Genomic DNA, 18,164 nt, shown 5'->3' on the forward strand with positions numbered 1-18,164 from the left:
CCACAAGTTCTCAATAGGATTTAAGTCAGGTGAGGAAGGGGGCCAGGTCGTTATTCAGGCATCTTTGAGGCCCTTGCTGGCTAGCCAAGCAGTGGAGTACTTGGATGCATGTGATGGAGCATTGTCCTGCATAAAGATTATGGTCTTCTAGAATGCTTAGGACTTCTTCCTGTACCACTGTTTGATGAATCTTCAAGAAACTGGCAGTAGGTTTGGGAGTTGAGTTTCTGTCCATCTTCAACCTGAAAAGGTCCAACTACCTCATCCTCAATGATAGCAGCCCATACCAGTACCCCTCCTTCACCTTGCTGGCACCTGACTCAAAGTGGTGCCCTGTGTCCATTACTGATCCAGCCACGGGCCCATCCATTTGGTCATCAAGAGTCACTTTCATTTAATCTGTCCATAAAACCTTTGAAAAATATGTCTTCAGGTATTTCTTTGCCCAATCTTGATGCTTCAACTTGTGAATCTTATTCAGTGGTGGTCTTGTTTCAGTCTTCTTGACCTTGGCCATGTCTCTGAGCACTTGACAACTTGTACTTTTGAACACTCCAGGTAGGTTGCAGTTCTGGAATACGGTGGCACTGGAGGATAATGGGTTCCTGGTAGTTTGACGTTTAATTCTTCTCAAGTCTTTTGCAGTTAATTTGCGCCTTTTCTTCCCCATGCGTTTTTTGCGCCCCAGTTGACTATTCGCAACAAAACGTTTGATTGTCCGGTGGTCACGCCTCAATAGTTTAGCTATTTAAAGAGTGTCGCATCCGTCTGAAAGGCATTTTACATTTTTGGCTTTTCAGTGTCAGTTAAATCTCTTTTTTGGCCGGTTTTACCTGAGGTAATGAGGCTGCCTAATAATTATGCACACCTTAATATAAAGGTGTTATTCACTTTCGCCACACCCTCCCTCATTACACAAATACATATCACCTGAAAATTATTAAATCCAATAAGCGTTCAAGTTTATATGGTTTGGAGTTTGAAAATGTGAATAGAAATAATACTCACTTGCCTAATAATTGTGCACGCAGTGTAGAAGCACAAGTATTTCGCTACACTCGCATTAACTATCTGCTAATTATCTGCTAACATTAATTATCTGCTAACCATGTGTATGTGACCAATATATATATTTTTTTGATTTGGACTAAAAGGAACACGTATGTGAGAATGCTATTCATTGACTACAGCTCAGCATTCAACGCCATAGCGCCCTCAAAGCTCATCACTAAGCTAAGGACCCTGGGACTAAACACCTCCCTCTGCAACTGGATCCTGAACTTCCTGACGGGCCGCCCCCAGGTGGTAAGGGAAGGTAACAACACATTCGCCACACTGATCCTCAACACTGGGGCCCCTCAGGGGTGCATGCTCAGTCTCCTCCTGTACTCCCTGTTCACTCATGACTGCACGGCCAGGCACGACTCCAACACCATCATTAAGTTTGCTGATGCCACAACAATGGTAGGCCTGATCACAGACATTGACGAGACAGCCTATAGGGGAGGTCAGAGACCTGGCTGTGTGGTAGCAAGACAACAACCTCTCCCTCAACGTGATCAAGACAAAGGAGATGATTGTGGACTACAGGAAAAGGAGGACCGAGCATGCCCCCATTCTCATCGACGGGCTGTAGTGGAGCAGGTTGAGAGCTTCAAGTTCCTTGGTGTCCACATCACCAACAAACTAACACGGTCCAAGCACACCAAGACAGTCATGAAGAGGGCACAACAAAACCTATTCCCCCTCAGGAGACTGAAAAGATTTGGCATGGTCTCCTCAGATCCTCAAAAGGTTATACAGCTGCACCATCTAGAGCATCCTGACTGGTTGCATCACTGCCTGGTATGGCAACTGCTTGGCCTCCGACCACAAGGCACTACAGAGGGTAGTGCATACAGCCCAGTACATCACTGGGGCCAAGCTTTCTGCCATCCAGGACCTCTATACCAGGGGGTGTCAGAGGAAGGCCCTAAAAATTGTCAAAGACGCCAGCCACCCTAGTCATAGACGGTTTTCTCTGCTACCGCACGGCAAGCGGTACCGGAGCGCCAAATCTAGGTCCAAGAGGCTTCTAAACAGCTTCTACCCCCAAGCCATAAGACTCCTGAACATCTAATCAAATGGCTACCCAGACTATTTGCCCCCCCCCCCCCAACACTTTTACGCCGCTCCTACTCTCTGTTGTGACCGGTTAGTCACTTAAATAACTCTACCTACATGTACATATTACCTCAATTTCCTCGACTAACCGGTGCTCCCGCACATTGACTCTGTACCGGTACCCCTGTATATAGTCTCGCTATTGTTATTGCTATTGTATCCGCTCTTTAATTACTTGTTCCTTTTATTTCCGATTCCAGGCTTTATCACAACCGACTGTGATTGGGAGTCCCATAGGGCAGCACACAATTGGCCCAGCGTCGTCCGGGTTAGGGTTTGGCCGGGGTAAGCCGTCATTGTAAATATGAATTTGTTCTTGTAAATATGAATTTGTTCTTGACTTGCCTAGTTAAATAAAGGTTAAATAAATACTAATAAAATTCTATTCCTACCCCAGGGACTCTTGGGGCATGGCATTTCAGGCTATGGTTTTGTCTCTCACTCTGATCATGCCTACAATAATGCGTGTAATGCTTGTAACTTAAACTTATGCCTTATATGTAAATCCATTTAGCAAAGTAATTAAATGCACTTGTATTTAGAATTCCATTCTCAGACGTTTCTTGATTGCCTGTCACTGTAGTTTCTTCCATAGTCAGAAAAACATTTAATAGAGTTTGTTAACATAGTAATTTCATAGTTTTATTATGGGTTGAATGTAAGGTGTATATATATAAAATATTAACCCACTACATTTTCATAACCTGTGGTCTATTAAAACAAGCAAATTATGGTCACATATGATATACCCTTCGGAATGCGTTTAACTGTGAAAATTATATATTTCTTCTCAAAAATAAAGGTTTACCTCTCGTCTCAGCCCATTCCAGTTGCTGATTTTATCTACCAAAGATTAAACATACAGTTACAGCCTGAATTCAAAATGTATTAAGTATATTTTTTCTCACCCATCTACACACAATACCCCATAATTACAAAGTGAAAACATGTTCTAAGACACTTTTGCAAATGTATTGAAAATGTAATACAGAAATATCTGAGTCAATACTTTGTAGAAACACCTTTGGCAGCGATTACAGCTGTGTCTTTCTGGGTAAGTCCCTATGAGCTTTCCACACCTGGATTGTGCAACATTTGCCCATTATTCTTTTCCAAATTATTCAGCTCTGTCAAATTGGTTGTTGATCATTGCTAGGCAACCATTTTCAGGTTTTGCCATAGATTTTCAAGTAGATTTAAGTAAAAACTGTAACTGTGTTTTAGGTCATTGTCCTGCTGAAAAGTGAATTCATCTCCCAGTGTCTGGTGGAAAGCAGACTGAACCTGGTTTTCCTCTAGGATTTTGCCTGTACATAGCTCCATTCCATTTATTTTTTATCCTGAGAAACTCCCCAGTCCTTAACGATTACAAGCATACCCATAACATGATGCAGCCATCACTATGCTTGAAAATATGGAGAGTGGTACTCAGTAATGTGTTGTATTGAATTTTCCCCAAACGTAACACTTTGTATTCACGACAAAAAGTGAATTGCTTTGCCACATGGTTTTTGCAGTGTTACTTTAGTGCCTTGTTACAAACAGGATGCATGTATTCTGTACAGACTTCCTTCTTTTCACTCTGTCAATTAATCTTGCTGTCAGAGTTATGTGTGGTGAGTCTGTTTCATTATCTCCAGGGCCCTGTCCAGAAACAACTCCTAACTCATCAGGACCATTTCCCTTATCTCCAAAAGTGTCCAAAAGTTTCAAGTCTTCCTCAGGCACAATAAAGAAGCTGTGTTCCCATACAGTATCGCTTGGGGCAGGGTCACAGCCAGACTGTTGATTCCTGCCAAGGTAGTGTTATCTAGCTGTGCAAACATGCAGGCAGTCCCACTGTGAACTTTGGATCCCTGGTACAGTAAAAGGGGCTGTAAAGAATGATTAGCAGAGGGTGGCTATAGACCGTAAGCCATTCAGACAACAAAGTGTCCCGGGAGGGGAGAGGAGTGGGGAAGATATTCTTCCTTTAACAAAATACCTACTGTGTACTTTAAGATCTGATGAAAGTGGACAAGCATGAAGTAGCATTTCAGAAGGCACTGGTTGTGTTATCATACAATAGTGATAAACAGTGGTTTCAACATGGATTCAGAGGAGGTCATGGTGGAAATGGAAGAAACTGGAAAGTCCTCAGATTCTCAACCAGGTCCGTTTTTGATCTATCCTGGCGTATGGGAAACAGGAAGTGAAAATTCAATACAATTGAATTCTGTTCTACTGTACATTCATTTAGCTTGATGTGATACTTGTTATAGGCTTGTTACAGGTTACAGGTCCCTCTTTCTGTGGTCTCAGGGTTGCGAATAATCCTGATCGGTGAGAGAGAGGCAGGGAAGAGTGCTGTAGGCAACGCCATCCTGGGCAGTAAGGTGTTTGACGCGGTGGGGGTGAGAACAAGAGAGGCGGTAAAGTGGCAAAGAGAGGTGGCCGAGAGGCAGGTGACGGTGGTGGACACGCCTGGTTGGGAGTGGTTCCCCTCCAGGGGCTCCTCTCTGGGGGTCCGGAGGGAGATCGTCCGGGGCGTGTCACTGTGCCAGCCTGGCCCCCACGCCGTGCTCCTGGTGGTGCCCCTCTCCTTCTCCTTTACCAAACGGGAGCGGCAGGCGGCCGAGGAGCATGTGGAGCTGTTGGGGGAGCGGGCTTGGGGGCATACCGTGGTGCTGTTCACGGTGAAGGGTGGGCGGCTGAAGGATGCCACTTTAGAGGAGGAGGTGGAGGAGAGCGAGGAGCTCCAGGGCCTGGTGGAGCGATGTGGGGGCCGCTATCATGCCCTGTATGGTAGGTCCAGGAAGGGCCACGATGCCGTGGCAGAGCTACTGGAGAAGCTGGACAACATGGTGGCCAAGAACAGAGGAAAGTTGCTCTCCAGCGAGGAGGTACTGGAGGAGGCCAGGGAGAAGGAGGAGGAGGAGGAGAGGAGGCACCAGGAGGAGGACAGGGAGAGAGAGGAGGATCTGAGGAGGGTCAAGGAGGCTTTGAGAGAGCTGGAGATGGAGGAGGTGACAGAGGAGGTGCAAGGGGAGGGAGGGGAGGCCACAGAGGTGTCCACGAGACAGCAGAGGGGGAGGAGGAGATACACAGATGAGAAATCAGACAGTGAGTAAAACACTATACTATACCTACAGTATACTGAGAAAGTTGTTTTATGTGATGCCTAAATATGCCCATCAGTTGTCAAATGAGACAAAAAAATATTCTGTATGTCTGCCAGTATTTTCTCAATGTGTGAAAATTATAAAGAAAGGAAAGTGAAAATACATTGTACTTACACATTTTTGTGGTTCAACAGCAGTTGTGGAAAGCATCTCAGCAGATCCTACACACCTCACCTGGTCTGACCTCAGGGCCATTAGAGATCAGAGATGTAAGACACAATAAAAGAGGGGAGAAGACACAGAAAGATGAAGAACCTGCTGACTTCCTGATGCTCTATAACATTATACTGACTTCAGTCCAAAAGACATTCATATCTTCCGCTATTGATTTTGGATATGGACTGCCAATATACACCGAGTATACAAAATAATGACTATCTTTCCATGACAGACTGACCAGGTGAATCCAGGTGAAAGCTATGATCCCTTATTGATGTCACTTGTTAAATCCACTTCAGTCAGTGTATATGAAGGGGAGGGGGTTAAAGAAGGATTTTTAAGCCTTGGATTGTGTATGTGTGCCATTCAGATGGTGAATGGGCAAGACAAAATATTGAAGTGCCTTTGAATGAGGTATGGTAGTAGGTGCCAGGCCCACTGGTTTATGACAAGAACTGAAATTCTGCTGTGTTTTTCGTGCTCAGCAGTTTCCTGTGTGTATCAAGAATGGTCCACCACCCAAAGGGGTAGGGGGGGGGGGTCCTAATGTTTGGTGTACGCAGTGTAATTGTCCATGGACAAATATCATCCGTTTTGAGAGTCTTAAGGTATCTCTGAACTGGAATGAAATGTGTCATCGCATGTTCGTTAACTGTTTGATATAACTCATCTTCATGCATACAACACTGTGTGAAGGATTTCCCATCAATCTGCATGTTCAAATCAAAACAAATTTTATTGGTCACATACACATCTTTAGCAGATGTTATTGCGGGTGTAGCGAAATGCTTGTGCTTCTAGTTCCGACAGTGCAGCAATATCTAACAAATAATATCTAACAATTTCACAACAAATACCTAATACACATACATCTAAGTAACAAGGAATGGAATTAAGAATATATAAATATATGGACGAGCAATGTCAGAGCGGTATAGACTAAGATACAGTAGATAGTATAGAATACAGTATATACATATGAGATGAGTAATGCAAGATATGTAAACATTTTTAAAAGTGACTAGTGTTCCATTTATTAAAGTGGCCAATGATTTAAAGTCTGTATGTAGGCAGCAGCCTCTCTGTGCTAGGGATGGCTATTTAACAGTCTGATAGAAGCTGTTTTTCAGTTTCTCTGTTTGAGCTTTGATGCACCTGTACTGACCTCGCCTTCTGGATGATAGTGGGGTGAACAGGCAGTGGCTTGGGGGGCTGTTGTATTTGATGATCTTTTTGGCCTTCCTGTGACATCGGGTGGTGTAGGTGTCCTGGAGGGCAGGTAGTTTGCCACGGGTGATTCGTTGGGCAGACCGCACCACCCTCTGGAGAGCCCTGCGGTTGTGGGTGGTGCAGTTGCCGTACCAGGCGGTGATGCAGCCCGACAGGATGCTCTCAATTGTGCATCTGTAAAAGTTTGTGAGAGTTTTAGGTGACAAGCCAAATTTCTTCAGCCTCCTGAGGTTGAAGAGGTGCTGTTGCGCCTTCTTCACCACACTGTCTGTGTTGGTGGACCATTGCAGTTTGTCAGTGATATGTACACCGAGGAACTTTCCACATTCTCCACTTCTGTCCCGTCAATGTGGATTGGGGGTGCTCCCTCTGCTGTTTCCTGAAGTCCATGATCATCCCTTTCGTTTTGTTGACATTGAGTGAGAGGTTATTTTCCTGACAACACACTCCCAGAGCCCTCACCTCCTCCCTGTAGGCTGTCTCGTCGCTGTTAGTAATCAAGCCTACTGCTGTTGTGTCGTCTGCAAACTTGATGATTGAGTTGAAGGCGTGCATGGCCACGCAGTCATGGGTGAACAGGGAGACACAGATTTCTCATGCTTGCTGAGTGCTATAGGCAAGTTGTTCAATTCACAGTAATCGGCTCTTGTCCACACGCTGTCGCTAGTGGAGAAAATCAGGCTGTCACGCTCTGACCTAGGAGAGCTGTGTTTTCTCTGTTTAGCTAGGCCAGGGTGTGATAGGTGGGTGGGCATTCTATGTTTTGGCAGGGTATGGTTTCCAATCAGAGGCAGGTGTCTATCGTTGTCTCTGATTGGAGGCCATACTTAGGCAGCCTGTTTTTCCTTGTTTTTTGTGGGTAGTTGCTTTCTGTTTTGTTGTAAGTACCTGACGGAACTGTCGGCTGTCATTTTCGTTATATTTGTAAAGTGTTCATTTTTGTAACGCCCTGGCCATAGAGAGGGTTTTTTGTTCTTTATTTTGGTTAGGCCAGGGTGTTACATTGGGTGGGTGTTCTGTTCCTTTTTCTATGTTTTTGTATTTCTTTGTTTTGGGCCGTGTGTGGCTCCCAATCAGGCACAGCTGAAGCTCGTTGTTGCTGATTGGGAGTCACACATAAGGAGCATGTTTTTCCTTTGGGTTTTGTGGGTAATTGTTTCTGTTAGTGTTTGCACCTGACAGGACTGTTTTGCTGTCGTGTTTTTGTTCATTTTTGTAGTGTTCTCTTTTGTCCATTAAATAATCAATGATGAACACTAACTCCGCTGCACCTTGGTCTCTCTCTCACGACAGCCCTTACAGAATTACCCACCAAACAAGGACCAAGCAGCGGAGGAGGGAGCAGCGCCAGGAGGAGCAAGGATCCTGGACCAGGGAGAGAAAGGACTGGACATGGGAGGACATCCTGGACGGCAAGGGATCCTACACTTGGGAAGAGATCCTGGTCGGAAGGGATCGCCTCCCATGGGAACAGGTAGAGGCACTCAGAAGAGCGGAGGCAGCAGGAAAGAAGGACCAACGGCAACGGTATGAGGGAACACGGCTGGGAAGGAAGCCCGAGAGGCAGCCCCAATTTCTTTTATGGGGGGGGGCACACGGGGAGTGTGGCAGAGTCAGGTTGGAGACCTGAGCCAGCTCCCCGTGCTTACAGGAGGCAACGTAGTACTGGTCAGGCACCGTGTTATGCAGTAAAGCGCACGGTGTCCCCAGTACGCGTGGAGAGTCCGGTGCGTTACATCCCAGCTCCTAACATCTGCCGGGGGAGATTGGGCATCGAGCCAGGATGGGTTGTGCAGGCCGTGCACTCTAGACCTCCTGTGCGTCTTCAGGACCCGGTCTATCCTGTGCCTGCGCCCAGAACCAGGCCTCCTGCATGTCTCCCCATTCTGGTCAATCCTGTGCCTGCGCCCAGAACCAGGCCTCCTGCATGTCTCCCCATCCTGGTCAATCCTGTGCCTGCGCCCAGAACCAGGCCTCCTGCATGTCTCCCCATCCTGGTCAGTCCTGTGCCTCCTCCTAGGACCAGGCCACCAGTGGGTCTCCCCATCCTGGTCCGTCCTGTGCCACCTCCCAGGACTAGGCCTCCAGTGGGTCTCGCCAGTCCGGAGCCGCCAGAGTGGCCCGCCTGCCCGGAGCCGCCAGAGTGGCCCGCCTGCCCGGAGCCGCCAGAGTGGCCCGCCTGCCCGGATCAGCCAGAGTGGCCCGCCTGCCCGGATCAGCCAGAGTGGCCCGCCTGCCCGGATCAGCCAGAGTGGCCCGCCTGCCCGGATCAGCCAGAGTGGCCCGCCTGCCCGGATCAGCCAGAGTGGCCCGCCTGCCCGGATCAGCCAGAGTGGCCCGCCTGCCCGGATCAGCCAGAGTGGCCCGCCTGCCAGCCGGGCGCAGCCATCGTCGTCCACCAGCCGGGCTCAACAAGGGTCGCCCGCCAGCCGGGCGAAGTCAGGGTCGCCCACCAGACCTTCGGCGCGGCCAGGTGCGCCACCTAAGAGGGCGACGCCAAGGGTGGGGCAGAGGCCACGTCCCGCACCTGAGCCGCCGCCGTAAGAAGGCCCACCCAGACCCTCCCCTTCAGTGTCAGGTTTTGCGGCCGGAGTCCGCACCTTGGGGGGGGGTACTGTAACGCCCTGGCCATAGAGAGGGTTTTTTGTTCTTTATTTTGGTTAGGCCAGGGTGTTACATTGGGTGGGCGTTCTGTTCCTTTTTCTATGTTTTTGTATTTCTTTGTTTTGGGCCGTGTGTGGCTCCCAATCAGGCACAGCTGAAGCTCGTTGTTGCTGATTGGGAGTCACACATAAGGAGCATGTTTTTCCTTTGGGTTTTGTGGGTAATTGTTTCTGTTAGTGTTTGCACCTGACAAGACTGTTTTGCTGTCGTGTTTTTGTTCATTTTTGTAGTGTTCTCTTTTGTCCATTAAATAATCAATGATGAACACTAACTCCGCTGCACCTTGGTCTCTCTCTCACGACAGCCCTTACAATTTTTGGCAATTAAATACAAGATGAACATATTCCACGCTGCACCTTGGTCTACTCATTCTGACGCCTGTGACACAGGCAGGGGAGGCAGTAGAGTTGGCTGCTAGCAGCGCAGCCACAGAGCGTCTTTCATTGATACCACTCAGATTGAAAGGATCTTGTTGTTTTCTGTCCCTTCCTTTTATGTAGGTCCCTAAGCTCAGCTGTTGGTCAACTATACTTTATCGCTAGAAAATACAACTTTGAAAACTGTTTCATATGCAATATGTTAGCCATCCTGATCAGCTTACTTTAACTAGAAGTAAAACAAACTTCACCACCTGGCAGATGACGTGGGACGTCCATAGGCAGGAGCGAGCTCAGCCTATCCTCCTGCCTATCCTCCTGCCTATCCCAATACTTTTCACCCCAATATGTATTCACATTTATTATTTGAGTGCAATTAAAATGTTATCATGCATAAAAAATCATGAAGAGGACAAAATTATTATTGATTAAACAATTATTGATTAAAAAATTATTTATCATTACAGGTATTTTTTCATTCATTTTCACAGGCACTGCCAACCCTGCCTAACCTGACCACACGTCATGGATGTTCCCTATAGGGGGCTTACTGGAGCTGTCATTTGTTATTGAGACTTGTAAAAGTGTGCTTTAAACATAGTAGGCTGCATTTGTTGATTGCTATGCATAGCCTACAAATAAGAATATTTGAAAACAAAGGTCTAGTTGTGGCAGTAGCATAGCCAGAAATTCGTTGGTGAGCCTCCAGAAATTTGTGTGGGCCCAAAAAATAAAATAAAAATAAAAAAGACAACAGACTAACAACAAGACTAACTTCATGCAATTCAACACATTTAGCCATTGGGGCAAAGAGAAAAATGTGCTGTTTTGAAGCACATTTCCTGCAATTCACACATTTTGCCATGGGGCAGAGAGGAAAATGTGCAGTGTTGTAGCTAATCTCATGCTATTCTACACATTCTAATTAAAGCTAAATTATACATGTGTTGACTGTGATAAAGTCACTGGATTATGAGCTGTCTTGTTTGATAAATGAACAAAAGAAGTAGGCAGTGGCATGGTGCATATAGCCATAGAAGCACAGTGACATTTGCCTCAATGCCGTCATATTTGTGGTTTAATGCGTCTTATTGGGGGTGTGGCTTTCATCCACCCATCCCATGACAGTGAATGTCATTCCAGTAATTCTGAATGTCATTCCAGTGCACTGCTCACTATGAATTGTATCTGATGGTGATTCCATATTTAGGTAAAAAGACAAATAATGTCCCATTTGGAACACTGACAAGTAGAGAGCATCATTTTATATTTATTTTTTGCTCAACCCACACTTTTTTGAAATACGTTAATCAAATACAACCACCGACTGTTTCCATATTGAGATTCAATTTGTACATGAATATTTGCGCTGAGTTGCCATCTTAGAGCAACAATGAGCAAACAGTCAGTGGTTGTATTTGATTCATGTTTTTCAAAAAAGTGTGGATTTCAGCAATCAAAGAAAGGCACGAAACTACAGAGGACAAACAGGTACAAGGTTGACATTTCATAATTGTAAAAACTTTTTTTATATTGTCGTTTTGCAAATCGATGTAGTCATTGCTAGGTTCCACAAAGCCTGGTCTTCACTCCTCTCAGTTGATGAAATTCATCAGAAACTTCCTTCACCGTGGAGTTTAGTCTGCTAAGGAACACTCAACTCCATTATCTTAATCTTATATCGAGGCATAGTTGAGTTTTGATAACTGGTCACTCGATTTGCTAGCAACAACATTGAGTCACGCTTACCTGTACCTATGTTTGTCCTGTACAACTTTTCCTCAATTGTGTTGCTCAACTGGAGACATATTGTAACGGTTGTCGTCGGGAATAGAGGACCAAAACGCAGCAGGAATGTGGATGCTCATCTTGTATTTATTTTTAAATAAAGAGAACACCAAAATAACAAAACGAAGAACGCACGAACAACAAAACAGTCTTGTCACACTCACACAGGCAAAACGCGAAACAATCTCCCACAACACCAAACCAAACAATTACCCATATATAGGACTCTCAATCAGAGGCAACGAGAAAGCACCTGCCTCCAATTGAGAGTCCAACCCCTCATCAACCTAAACATAGAAATACAACAAACCAGAAAGAACATAGAAATACAAAACATAGAACATAGACCAAAACCCAGAAATAGTAAATCAAACACAAATCACATAAATCACCACCCCGAACCACATAAACAAAATACCCTCTGCCACGTCCTGACCAAACTACAATAACATAACCCTTATACTGGTCAGGACGTGACAGTACCCCCCCCCCCCCCCCTAAAGGTGCAGACCCCGGATGCACCTCAATTTTTTTTTTTTTTTTTTTTAAACAACAACAACAAAAAATCCCCCTAAACTAAAGGGAGGGAAGGGAGGGTGGCTGCCGTCACCGACGGCACTTGTACTACACCCCCCCCTTCCCCAACCCACCTATACAGGAGGTGGTTCTGGCTCCGGCCTACTGTCCTCCAGAATGCAGACAGACTTGCTCAGTTTCGGGCCGTAGGCAGACTCCCATTGTTCCGGATTGTAGGCAGACCTCTTCCGTTCCACACTGTAGGCAGACTCATTTCATACACAGTTAATCATATTTAGTTCCGGATCGTCAGACTTACTCAGTTCCGGGTCGCAGGCAGACTCACCCGGTCCCGGGTCGCAGGCAGGCCCCCTCGGTCCCGGGTCGCAGGCAGGCCCCCTCGGTCCCGGGTCGCAGGCAGGCCCCCTCGGTTCCGGGTCGCAGGCAGTCTCCCTCGGTTCCGGACTAGACACTGTTGCCGGATACTCTGGACTGCACACTGGTGCCGGATACTCTGGACTGCACACTGTTGCCGGATACTCTGGACTGCACACTGTTGCAGGATACTCTGGACTGCACACTGTTGCCGAACTCTCGAGGCTGGGCTGACGCACTGGAAGCCTGATGCGTGGTACTGGTACTGGATGTGCAAGTCTGGGGACACGCACCTCAGGGCTAGTGCGGGGAGCGGGAACAGGCCGAGTCGGACTGGGTTGATGCACTGGAAGCCTGATGCATGGTGCTGGTACTGGAGGTATCAGCCTGGGAACACGCACCTCAGGGCTAGTGCGGGGAGCGGGAACAGGACGAGTCGGACTGGGCTGACGCACTGGACCGTAGAGGTCTACTGGTGGTCTCGAGCGCAGAACTGGCATCGCTCTTACTGGCTGGATGCCCACTTCCCCCTGGCAAATGCGGGGTGCTGGTACTGCGCGTACTGGCCTAAAAATACTTGGCCTCGCCACAGTACCCATTACCCCGAAGCACGGGACCTGTCCAGTCGCTTGTTGCCCAAAAAAGGTACGGGGATTTGGCCTGGGGCTCACTCCGCGCCCAGCCAAACTACCCGTGTGCCCCCCCCCCCAAAAAAAATCTTGGGGCTGCCTCTCGGGTTCCCTTAAATCCTCCACAGCCCTGGAAATGCCTCTCCTCAACTCTGCCCATGTCTCCTTTTATTAATTTACTTATTGTGACTCAATCTTGATGCTAGCAAATCGCGCGACCAGTTATCAAAACTCCACTCCACCCTGATATAAGAGAACAGTTGAGCATTCTTCAGCTAAATTAGGTTAGGGTTATGGTTCAGGTTGGGCTAGGTTAGATTTAGGTAGTGATGTCCCAGGGATGCCCGATAGCACTAACTGTCTGGAGCTGCTGAGTCGGAGGAGCGTGTGTAGGACTGTGTAGGACTCAATGCGGCCAGCAGGTCAAACAAAGAACTAAAATTAACGAATCACGTAGAAAAACTAATCCTGACTTTTGAGTCATTAAAGAGTCGTTCAAAAAGAATGAGTCGTTCAAATAATAACAAATCGTTTGCGAACTACAAGTCAGACTCCGAAAATGACAAAGAGACACCAAAGATACTGTGAGAAACGGCTAATAAGTATTCATGCATTTTTACAGTAGGCCTATTTTGTTTAAGCTAACCATCTTTACCAGTCATATCCTTTGCCTTTATTTATCCGTAATTTTATTTTCATCAGTTACTAAACTGTGTCAAAGAGGGACAACATGAATTCCAAAATGATCAACAATAAGCTGTGCATGACTCACTTGGAACTCATAGGCCTAAATCAAATGTATTTATATAGCCCTTCGTACATCAGCTGATATCTCAAAGTGCTGTACAGAAACCCAGCCTAAAACCCCAAACAGCAAGCAATGCATGTGAAAGCAGCACGGTGGCTAGGAAAAACTCCCTAGGAAAAACTCCCTAGAAAGGCCAAAAACCTAGGAAGAAACCTAGAGAAGAACCAGGCTATGAGGGGTGGCCAGTCCTCTTCTGGCTGTGCAGGGTGGATATTATAACAGAACATGGTCAAGATGTTAAAAATGTTCATAAATGACCAGCATGGTCAAATAATAATAATCATAGTAGTTGTCGAGGGTGCAACAAGCACGTCCGGTGAACAGGTCAGGGTTCCATAGCCGCAGGCAGAACAGTTGAAACTGGAGCAGCAGCACGGCCAGGTGGACTGGGGACAGCAAGGAGTCATCATGCCAGGTAGTCCTGAGGCATGGTCCTAGGGCTCAGGTCCTCCGAGAGAAAGACAGAAAGAGAGAAAGAGAATTATCGAGAGCATATTTAAATTCACACAGGACACCGGATAAGACAAGAGAAATACTCCAGATGTAACAGACTGACCCTAGCCCCCCCGACACATAAACTACTGCAGCATAAATACTGGAGGCTGAGACAGGAGGGATCAGAAGACACTGTGGCCCCATCCGATGATACCCCCGGACAGGGCCAAACAGGCAGGATATAACCCCACCCACTTTGCCAAAGCACAGCCCCCACACCACTAGAGGGATGTCTCCAACCACCAACTTACCGTCCTAAGACAAGGCCGAGTATAGCCCACAACGATCTCCGCCATGGCACAACCCAAGGGGGGGCGCCAACCCAGACAGGAAGACCACGTCAGTGACTCAACCCACTCAAGTGACGCACCCCTCCCATGGACGGCATGAAAGAACACCAGTAAGCCAGTGACTCAGCCCCTGTAATAGGGTTGGAGGCAGAGAATCCCAGTGGAAAGAGGGGAACCGGCAAGGCAGAGACAGCAAGGGCGGTTCGTTGCTCCAGCCTTTCCGTTCACCTTCACACTCCTGGGCCAGACTATACTTAATCATAGGACCTACTGAAGAGATAAGTCTTCAGTAAAGACTTAAAGGTTGAGACTGAGTCTGCGTCTCTCACATTGGTAGGCAGACCATTCCATAAAAATGGAGCTCTAAAGGAGAAAGCCCTACCTCCAGCCGTTTGCTTAGAAATTCTAGGGACAATTAGGAGGCCTGCGTCTTGTGACCGTAGCGTACGTGTAGGTATGTACGGCAGGACCAAATCGGAAAGATAGGTAGGAGCAAGCCCATGTAATGCTTTGTAGGTTAGCAGTAAAACCTTGAAATCAGCCCTTGCCTTAACAGGAAACCAGTGTAGGGAGGCTAGCACTGGAGTAATATGATCAAATTTTTTGGTTCTAGTCAGGATTCTAGCAGCCGTATTTAGCACTAACTGAAGTTTGTTTAGTGCTTTATCCGGGTAGCCGGAAAGTAGAGCATTGCAGTAGTCCAGCCTAGAAGTAACAAAAGCATGGATTAATTTTTCTGCATCATTTTTGGACAGAAAATTTCTGATTTTTGCAATGTTACGTAGATGGAAAAAAGCTGTCCTTGAAACAGTCTTGATATGTTCTTCAAAAGAGAGATCAGGGTCCAGAGTAACGCCGAGGTCCTTCACAGTTTTATTTGAGACGACTGTACAACCATCCAGATTAATTGTCAGATTCAACAGAAGATCTCTTTGTTTCTTGGGACCTAGAACAAGCATCTCTATTTTGTCCGAGTTTAAAAGTAGAAAGTTTGCAGCCATCCACTTCTTTATGTCTGAAACACAGGCTTCTAGCGAGGGCAATTTTGGGGCTTCACCATGTTTCATTGAAATGTACAGCTGTGTGTCGTCCGCATAGCAGTGAAATTTAACATTATGTTTTCGAATGACATCCCCAAGAGGTAAAATATATAGTGAAAACAATAGTGGTCCTAAAACGGAACCTTGAGGAACACCGAAATTTACAATTGATTTGTCAGAGGACAAACCATTCACAGAGACAAACTGATATCTTTCCGACAGATAAGATCTAAACCAGGCCAGAACTTGTCCATGTAGACCAATTTGGGTTTCCAATCTCTCCAAAAGAATGTGGTGATCGATGGTATCAAAAGCGGCACTAAGATCTAGGAGCACGAGGACAGATGCAGAGCCTCGGTCTGACGTCATTAAAAGGTAATTTACCACCTTCACAAGTGCAGTCTCAGTGCTATGATGGGGTCTAAAACCAGACTGAAGCGTTTCGTATACATTGTTTGTCTTCAGGAAGGCAGTGAGTTGCTGTGCAACAGCTTTTTGAATTTTTTTTGAGAGGAATGGAAGATTCGATATAGGCCGATAGTTTTTTATAATTTCTGGGTCAAGATTCGGCTTTTTCAAGAGAGGCTTTATTACTGCCACTTTTAGTGAGCTTGGTACACATCCGGTGGATAGAGAGCCGTTTATTATGTTCAACATAGGAGGGCCAAGCACAGGAAGCAGCTCTTTCAGTAGTTTAGTTGGAATAGGGTCCAGTATGCAGCTTGAGGGTTTGGAGGCCATGATTATTTTCATCATTGTGTCAAGAGATACAGTACTAAAACACTTTAGTATCTCCCTTGATCCTAGGTCCTGGCAGAGTTGTGTAGACTCAGGACAATGGAGCTTTGGAGGAATACCCAGATTTAAAGAGGAGTCCGTAATTTGCTTTCTAATGATCATGATCTTTTCCTCAAAGAAGTTCATAAATGTATTACTGCTGAAGTGAAAGCCATCCTCCATTTGCGAATGCTGCTTTTTAGTTAGCTTTGCGACAGTATCAAAAATAAATTTCGGATTGTTCTTATTTTCCTCAATTAAGTTGGAAAAATAGGATGATCGAGCAGCAGTGAGGGCTCTTCGATACTGCACGGTACTGTCTTTCCAAGCTAGTCGGAAGACTTCCAGTTTGGTGTGGCGCCATTTCCGTTCCAATTTTCTGGAAGCTTGCTTCAGAGCTCGTGTATTTTCTGTATACCAGGGAGCTAGTTTCTTATGACAGATGCCTACTAGTCAGTGAGATTACAACATATATAAGGTTTTACTTTAAGGTTTCAACAGGAACATGACTCAAATGTGTAGGCTATGTGCATTATGAATTTGATCTCCTTAGAGGGCCTTACATCAGTCACCCTTGTACAAGGATAGATTCAGATATGCCTAGGCCTACACTGTGATGGATGGTAAGAAACCCTCTGTCTGCATTCGATTTTTTGGGAAAAGTCACTGGTTTTAGCAATAAAGTGACATTTAAAAAATGCAGACACTGTTGTAAGGGACTGTAATAGAAGTTTGGATTGGAAAATATGGCTTTTAAGCATGTACACTATATGATTGTGGACACGCCTTCAAATTAGTGGATTCTGCTATTTCAGCCACACACGTTGCTGACAGGTGTATAAAATTGTTAGTCGGGAGATCCTTAAATGGGTTTCCATGGTCGAGCAGCCGGACACAAGCCTAAGATCTTCACGCGCAATGCCGAGTCAGCTGGAGTGGTGTAAAGCTTGCCACCATTGGACTCTGGAGCAGTGGAAACGTGTTCTCTGGAGTGATGAATCACGCTTCACCATCTGGCAGGCCGACGGACTAATCTGGGTTTGGCGGATGCCAGGAGAACGCTACCTGCCCCAATGCATAGTGCCAACTGTAAAGTTTGGTGGAGAAGGAATAATGGTTCATATCCCCTTAGTTCCAGTGAAGGGAAATCTTAACCTCTATGGGACCGCTATTACTTCAATTTCTCAAACATATGACTATTTTACAGCTATTTAAAGACAAGACTCTCGTTAATCTAACCACACTGTCCGATTTCAAAAAGGCTTTACAACGAAAGCAAAACATTAGATTATGTCAGCAGAGTACACAGCCAGAAATAACCAGACACCCATTTTTCAAGCTAGCATATAATGTCACAAAAACCCAGAAGACAGCTAAATGCAGCACTAACCTTTGATGATCTTCATCAGATGACACACCTAGGACATTATGTTATACAAAACATGCATTTTTTGTTCAATCAAGTTCATATTTATATCAAAAACCAGCTTTTTACATTAGCATGTGACGTTCAGAAAAAGCATACTTCCGGGGAATTTACTAACAATTTACTAAATTACTCACGATAAACGTTCACAAAAAGCATAACAATTATTTTAAGAATTATAGATACATTACTCCTCTATGCACTCGATATGTCCGATTTTAAAATAGCTTTTCGGATGAAGCACATTTTGCAATATTCTGAGTAGA

General features: G+C 45.9%; 1 protein-coding gene across 4 annotated transcripts; it reads left to right on the plus strand.

The window, feature by feature from the left end:
• Positions 1–4,025: 4,025 nt before the first annotated feature.
• On the plus strand, positions 4,026–8,795 carry LOC106601572 (GTPase IMAP family member 4-like). 4 transcript variants are annotated; one of them, XR_006769221.2, is made up of 4 exons: positions 4,026–4,315; positions 4,465–5,265; positions 5,462–5,734; positions 8,007–8,795. XR_006769221.2 is itself a non-coding variant. In XM_045715264.2 (3 exons), exons 1-3 carry the CDS (start codon positions 4,252–4,254, stop codon positions 5,545–5,547), a joined length of 954 nt encoding a protein of 317 aa, XP_045571220.1. In that variant the 5' UTR covers positions 4,026–4,251; the 3' UTR covers positions 5,548–6,541. The 4 variants fall into 4 exon arrangements, 1 of the variants encoding a protein (XP_045571220.1); XR_001328029.3 differs by having other exon boundaries at positions 5,459–5,724; positions 8,007–8,792; XR_001328028.3 differs by having other exon boundaries at positions 5,459–5,734; positions 8,007–8,791.
• Positions 8,796–18,164: the final 9,369 nt, after the last annotated feature.

Source organism: Salmo salar, chromosome 03, assembly GCF_965601325.2.
Source record: "Salmo salar chromosome 03, fSalSal1, whole genome shotgun sequence".
Lineage (NCBI taxonomy): Eukaryota > Metazoa > Chordata > Actinopteri > Salmoniformes > Salmonidae > Salmo > Salmo salar.

Excerpts from the sequence above, each read along its gene's own strand:
- LOC106601572 (XM_045715264.2), top strand. The coding sequence starts at position 4,252 with ATGGATTCAGAGGAGGTCATGGTGGAAATGGAAGAAACTGGAAAGTCC. Across the intron at positions 4,316-4,464 it reads GTCCTCAGATTCTCAACCAG|GGTTGCGAATAATCCTGATC; the intron begins GTCCGTTTTTGA and ends CTGTGGTCTCAG. Across the intron at positions 5,266-5,458 it reads CACAGATGAGAAATCAGACA|CAGTTGTGGAAAGCATCTCA; the intron begins GTGAGTAAAACA and ends GTGGTTCAACAG.